Source organism: Psammomys obesus, unplaced genomic scaffold (assembly GCF_907164565.1).
Source record: "Psammomys obesus unplaced genomic scaffold, mPsaObe1.curated_primary_1811, whole genome shotgun sequence".
Lineage (NCBI taxonomy): Eukaryota > Metazoa > Chordata > Mammalia > Rodentia > Muridae > Psammomys > Psammomys obesus.
Window position 1 is genome coordinate 30,387,786 of NW_026593286.1, and position 7,298 is coordinate 30,395,083.

Genomic DNA, 7,298 nt, shown 5'->3' on the forward strand with positions numbered 1-7,298 from the left:
TAGATAGATAGATAGATAGATAGATAGATAGATAGATAGATAGATAGGAAGAAATGAATAACAATAAAAATTTAAAATATAAGACTGAGTGAGCAAAGCTTTTTTCAGTAAATAATGTACCATTCTTTTTTATTTATTATTTATACAGCATTCTGCCTGCCTGTGTGCCTGCAGGCCAGAAGAGGGCACCATTGTAGATGGTTATGAGCCACCATGAGGTTGCTGGGGATTGAACTCAGGACCTTTGGAAGAAGAGCCAGTGCTCTTAATCTCTGAGCCATCTCTCCAACCCCATAATGTACCATTCCTTTTTTTTTTTTTTTTTAAATTTATAATCTCTGGATTCTTTTTTTAATTACATTTTTTTTACATTAATTACATTGTATTAGTTTTGCATCCTAGCTGTAGCCCCTCCCTCAGTCCCTCCCCAATCCCACCCTCCCTCCCTCTTCTCCTCCCATGCCCCTCTCCAAGTCCACTGATAGGGGAGGTCCACCTCCCCTTCCAACCAACCCTATCTTACCAGGTCTCATCAAGGCTGGCAGCAAAGTCCTCCTCTGTGGCCTGGCAAGGCTGCTCCCCCATTAGGGGGAGGTGATCAAAGAGCCAGACACTGAGTTCATGTCAGAGACAGCCCCTCTTCCCCTTACTAGGGAACCCACTCTAATGTACTATTCTTAAGATCAAGAAAAAGCAAGCCATTAAGAAGGCTTTGTGGCAGCTGGGCATGGTGGTACATGTCTATAATTCCAGCACTCTGAGAGGTGGATCTTTGCGAGTTCGAGGCCAGCCTGGTCTACAAAGCAAGTCCAGCACAGCCAAGCAGCCAAGGCTACACAGAAAATCCATCTTGAAAAACCAAAAAGAAGGGCTGGAGAGATGGCTCAGAGGTTAAGAGCACTGACTGTTCTTCCTAAAGGTCCTGAGTTCAATTCCCAGCAACTGCATGGTGGCTCACAACCATCTATAATAAGACCTGGCCTGCAAACACACATGCAGGTAGGATACTGTATACATAATAAATAAATGCTTTAAAAAAAAAAAGGAATTAAAAAAGTAAATAAATAAAAATAAATTAGAAAAAGAAAAGAAAAACAACAACAACAACAACAAGGCTTAGTGGGTAATGGTACTTGCCAAGCAAGCCTGGCATCTTGCATTCAGCCCCCCAAGTTCACATAAAGGTGGAAGAAGAAAAATGACTCCACAACGTTGTCTTTGGACCTCTATATAGATGGTCAAATGAAACAAGTTTCAGTTCCTTTCCATTTTTTGTGTTGGCCGGCTGGTTGGCTGGTTGGTTGGTTGGTTGGTTGGTTTTTTGAAACAGGGTTTTTCTGTGTAACAGAGTCCTGGATGTCCTGGACTCGCTTTGTAGACCAGGCTTTCCTCAAACTCACAGAGATCTACCTGCCTCTGCCAACCGAGTGCTAGGATTAAAAACTTGTGCCACCACACCCACCTTCCATTTCTTAAGATATGTTTTATGTGCACAAGTATCTTGCTTATATGTATGTTATATGTACCAAATGCATGCCTGGCACTTGCAAAGGCCAGAAGGAGAGGTCAGAACCTCTGGAACTGGAGTTATCGATGGTCCTGAGCTGCCATGTTGTGTGGGTGCTGGGAACAAAACCAGGTTCTCTAGAAATGCATCAAGTGCTCATAACCTCTAAGCCATCTCGCCAGCCCTCCAATCCCTTTTCATAATTCATGCACTATTTCTTAAACATCCTCTATGTGCATAGCAATATAGCAGATTACAAAGCAATTTCAAAGTAAGAGGCTTGGGAATATAGCTCAGCGATAAGCATATCTGCCTAGCATGCAAGAAGCCCTGAGTTTAATTCTTAACATTATAAAATAAGATATGAATTCTTTTTGCTTTTGGGGAGGGAAGTGAGACAGGGTTTCTCTGTGTAGCCTTGGCTGTCCTGGAGCTTGTTGGAGAACAGGCTGGCCTTGAACTCACAGAGATCTGCCTGTCTCTGGAATGCTGGGAGACTTTACATTTCACAGATAACACCAACACTAATATCACAGGTGCTACTCCAGAACGTAAAAACTAAAGATTGTAAGCTTTTTATGAAAAGGCTCATTCGAATGGCAACAGCCCTCCGCACCACCCTCCCAGTCCTTTGCAGTAACTGGGGTTTTGAATTCCCCACTCCTCGTAATTATACTACGCATTCATATGTTACATGTAGCCTCCTTATACGCAAAATGAGCTATTTCACACATCTTTTCTTTTCACGCCACAGTCTGAGTTGATAGGCCAGTGGGAGGCTAGAGGAACACCGTCTGGAAATATGCCAGCAGGGCTGGGCTTGCCCTCTTGTCCTCTCTCACTGCCTTGACACATGCTCCTCCTAGGTAGGAGGTATTACTCGCTCTCCAGATTTGGGCCCGCAAAGAGACAAATGAAACAAAATAAATAATTGTTACATGATAAGATGATTTTTGTGGCTACAAACTATCTTGTAGCTAAAGGTGAGCAATCAGCCTTTAATCCCAGCTCTGGGGAGGCAGAGGCTGGCAGACCTCTATGAGTTCGAGGCCACCCTGGTCTACAAAGTGAGGACAATCAGGGCTCTGTTACACAGAGAAACCCTGTCTCAAAAAAAAAAAAAAAAAAAAAAGGTGCGCAATTACCATAAGAAACATGCATCTCTTTTAAAACTTTGGGGTAGGGCTAGAGAGATGGCTCAGGTTAAGAACACTGGCTGTTCTGCCAAAGGTCCCGAGTTCAAGTCCCAGCAACCACATGGTGTGTCATAACCACCTATAGTAAAATCTAGTGCCCTTTTCTGGTGTGCAAACAGAACACTGTATAAGTAATAAATAAATCTTAAAAAAAAAAAAACTGTGTAAAAAACTTACCTCCTCCCCCAAAAATGTATGATTAAGTATATTTAAACTACTGAGGGTAACTGTTGTAGTGTCCAAACTGAGAAACACAAATGAAGATTTCTAAACCTTCAGCTACTTGACAGAATTCACTAACCACTCAATAATGCTAAATAGAAGGCTTTCCCACTTTAGACAGTAATACTCCTAAAGAGATATAAAACCAAAATGTAGACAAAAGAATTATATCAAATCAAATGTATTACAAAAGCCTGAATTACCTTATTAAAACTGGTAGTGCATTTTAATAAATTTTTACTGAAATAAAAAATTTACTTTAACCAAATATTTTTAAACCAAATCTCTATTTTCTAATAAATTTCAATTTCTTACATACCAACTATTCTTAGAATTAAGGACTCTAAAAATTATCAAAGGAAAAGGGATTCAAAAGAAATTATTTAATAGTAAAGCAGACTCGGTTGCTCACAACTGTATTCCTAGCAGTTGGGAGGCTGAGACAGGAGACTTGGCAAGAGCTTGAATCCAACCTGCTCTACCAGGACACACTTCTTAAAGGAAAGGAAGTTGCTGCTGGCTCTGATCACTACTGCCACTGAGCACGTGGTGCACACCTTTAGTCCCATCACTGAGGAGGGCAGAGGCAGGTGGATCTCTTGAGTTTGAGGCCAGCCTGGTCTACAAAGAGAGTTCCAGGACAGGCAAGGCTACACGGAGAAACCCTGTCTCAAAACAACAAGGAAAAAAAAAACCCACCACCACCAACGAAGATAATTTATCCAGGATGACAAAAATGACACACTATTTAGTCGCTTTGTAGTATTTGTTTTCCTACTCAACTACATTGGTCGAACCTCCCAGTTCCATCGGTTCATCAGTATATCCAAAGCTACAGATGCTCCCAGTCACTTTGTACTTAAAGAGGCCGCCAACCCACTATCGGACAAGCTTTCTCTCTCTCTTTTTCTTTCCTCCTTCCTTTCTTCCTTCGTTTCTTTCTGCATTTTTTTTTCTTTCTGCATTTTCTCTATGTAGCACTGGCTGCCTTGAATCTCTCTAGGTAGACCGGCCTGACCTCGAACTCACACTCACCTGTTTCACAAAGTTTATACACGTTCAAGAACCATAGCCGTGCATGATCAGTACCTGTCTGGTTATTTATGACAGTGCAAGCTTCCTCTCAAAGTTGACCTGGTAGAGGAGGCTGCTGCTGGCCTGATGCTGCTCTTAGCAGTAAGGAGGTGGGTAAGGATGAAGGCTGTGACCCTGGCTCCACAATTTGCTGTGCGATGAGTTACTTAAAACTCTACTTAATTCTCTCTCCCTCTCTGTATGCAGAAGGGGAATAATAATAAAAAACTACAACACAGAATTGCCAGGAGGCTCAGAGGAGAAATATATGCAAAACTCTTTACTATCTGTTGGTGCATAGCAAGCACTCAGTAAACACCAGATATTACAACTCTGAAATCCCGCTTCAAGGATGCCATCATCTGGGACTATATTAACATGGGGAAAGATGACTAAAATCACTTTTGTTCAAAAATTCTTCAATATAATCCTTTTTAAAAGAGGACAAAAATCACTCACCAAATAAAAATCATTTTGAAATCAATGTTGTTTTTCTCTAATGTTTATCAGTCTGGTCACAAAATGATGAGCAGAAAAGTATAAATGAGAATCTGCATTCTAAAAAATTCAAAAAATTTTAAAAAACAAAATGTTCTTGGATTTCTGCTTGCAGGATGACTGCTTACGTGTCAAGGCCATTTTTACTCTTTTCATATTTTACAGGAACCACATGACTTGTGGTTAGAGAATTTAAGCAGCTAACAAAGAAATTTGGAGAAAAACTGTTCAGTTTTGCTTCAAAATGAATTGAAATAATCAAAAACATTAGAATATGGAGTTTCAACATGTAATAAAATCAGATTTTCCAATGATTTTAACACTACATATATTTATTATTAAAAATACTAGATATAATAGGCTTTTGTAATGGCTCAGACTTGTTAAAGGCTAGGCTCACAATCAAAAATATAATATACCAAATTAATCAACAATAGACAATAGTATCAAATTCACAAAAGGAAACTTCTAATTTTCTTTCAGTGTTTTCCCAGGACAGACCCCTAAAATGTAATTAAACAAATAATCTCTGTGCCTAACGAGACAGTTGAAGGTGAAAATTACTTTTTAAAAAACTGGAAAACCATTACTTTCTCTACTCATTGTTAAACTCATACTTGATGTGACTAATTTAAGAATTCATTCCTGAAATTTTCTAAAAGCAAATCACAATAGCAGGCTTGAAAGTAACTACAATGAGAAAATGAGTTGGTGTTTTTCTCAAGGCAACTGAGAATTAAAAAGGAAATGGCCCAAGGGAAGGGGAGTACCATTTCCTTTCACACGTTAGTAAAATGTCAAAGAACTTTCAGGAGTCAAATCTCCTAGAAGTCTGACAGGAGGTCAAAGTTGTCTCAATGACAGGAAAACCAACAGACGCCAGATGACTAATAGAAAAGTTATCAAAACACTTCTGTGCCCAGGAGTAATTCCAAGGAATACAAAGTAGGAAGGTCCAGGATGAAAAGACAGAGAATAGTTAGGATTCTTGGGAGCAAGACAGTATTGCGACCAAAGCAACAAACAGCTTTGTTACACAACCCGTCAGGATTCTCACACTCTGGCTTCCTCAACATTGACTCTACCTATCAGGTAACATTTTTAAATAATAAAAAGTAGCGTGGATTCCCAAAGGGTGATCTGAACGCAAAAAAGGAGGTTCGATCAAGTCTGTGTTCAGTTGTTCTTTTTATTGCAAACCAAATCTGCTTCTTTCCATCAAAATAATAATTAAAAAAAAACAACAAACCTACCAGCTCTGTCTCCAAAATCTAATAGACAGTTCACTAGTGGATTAAAATATTATTTTTAATCCTCGCATTACCTCACAGCTAAAAATGTCAAGATACCACACCCAACATGTCTTTTCCCCCCGTGGGGGAGGGGGAGGGGAATACGGGAGTGGGGCCGGGAAACTACACGCGAACACCGGAGGTGGTTTCCCCAGCCGGTTCCTCCACCGGGATCCGGGCGCACACGTTGCGGAGGGCGAGCACAGGCCTCGGCGGGCTCCCTCCCTCGCCACCCGCTGGGGAAAGGGGCTGGACGCGCCACCCGGGGCTACTCACCAGCCGTCGTGCCGACCAGCAGGGCGGCCCAGAGCAGCCAAGGCACCCGACGGGGCCGCTGCAGCGAGGAAGTCATCCCTGAGCCAGCCACCAAGCAGGAGGGCAAAGAAAAGAAAATCTGGAAAGTAAATGCGGGCGGAGAAATCCGGCCAGGAGGCTGCTCGTCTCTCCGTCTGGTTTATCCTGCCCGGGATTACAATGCAGTTCGAGAGGACAAATGGCAGATGCGAGGACCTAGCTGGACGGCTCTCATTCCACCGCAGAATTCCCCTTCATTTCGCTGCCTCGCGGCTGAGGGGCTTGACTCGCCTAGGACGGGGTGCCCGGGCTCCCCAGACGGAAGGCATGTCCACGGGCCAGGGAGCAGGGCGCCCAGGAGAAATCCCCGCGATTATTTCCCTCGTAGTTTCACGATATCAAAAAAATATCCAGGTCTGGGAGAAAACATATCCAGGGTGCCGGGGGGTGGGGGGTGGGGGGTGGAGGGCGGGGACGCGATGGGGGGCACCGAGGATCAGAACGAGTGGCCGACGGCGGGGAAGGGCGCAGCGGGGCAGGCGGCGGCGCCCGGCCGCCCGGGTCGCATCGCTCCCGACTCGGGGGGTGGGGAGGGCACGGTCCGGGCTCCTCGTAAAGTTTCGCTCCGTGGCCTCCCTCGCTCGGACTCCGGCGTCAGCAAACCCCCTCGGCCGACTGGGTAGCGAGCCGCGCCCGCCGGCACGGACGAGCCCACGGGGCTTCCTCGGGGCGGTCGCGCGGGGGTCGCGCGGGCTGGGCCTCGGGACGCGGGGGAGGGGAGCGTCGCGGCGGCCCGCCTAGCCCCGGCTGGCCCTCCGGGGGCGCCGGGCTCGACCCCGGCCGCTCCCGCCGCCCGCCCGGCCGCCCGGCCTCGCCTCAAGCAGATTCCACCGCCAAAGGCCGGTCCCCTCCAGTCGATGGCGTGCGGGAGCCGCCGCCGCCGCCACCGCCGCCGCGTTCTCCGCAGCTCTGGGCTCCGGGCGGAGCTCGGGCGTCGCGGGCCGAGGGCGGGGGGCGGCGGGAAGACGGACGTAGGTGGCCGAGGACGGGGTGGGCGGCGGGGCTCGCCAGACGCCCCGCGCCCCTCCGGGAAGCACCTCCGGGGGCTCCGCGCCGACCAGACACAAAGGGGGGAGTCGCCGCAGCTGCCAGTCTGAGGCGCTCCCGGTCACCGGAGTCGCCCCGCCTCCTCCTCCTCGTCGTCGCCGTCCTCCT

At 46.0% G+C, this 7,298-nt stretch overlaps 1 protein-coding gene across 2 annotated transcripts in view; it reads right to left on the minus strand.

The window, feature by feature from the left end:
• Bmpr2 (bone morphogenetic protein receptor type 2) overlaps positions 1-6,506 on the minus strand; it is a 131,173-nt gene extending 124,667 nt beyond the window's left edge. For both annotated transcript variants that reach the window (XM_055616482.1, XM_055616481.1), the window contains exon 1: positions 6,066-6,506. In XM_055616482.1, coding sequence (XP_055472457.1) covers positions 6,066-6,141 — 76 coding nt within the window. In that variant the 5' untranslated portion in view covers positions 6,142-6,506. The remainder of the gene's footprint in view (positions 1-6,065) is intronic.
• Between the last annotated feature and the right edge of the window lie 792 nt (positions 6,507-7,298).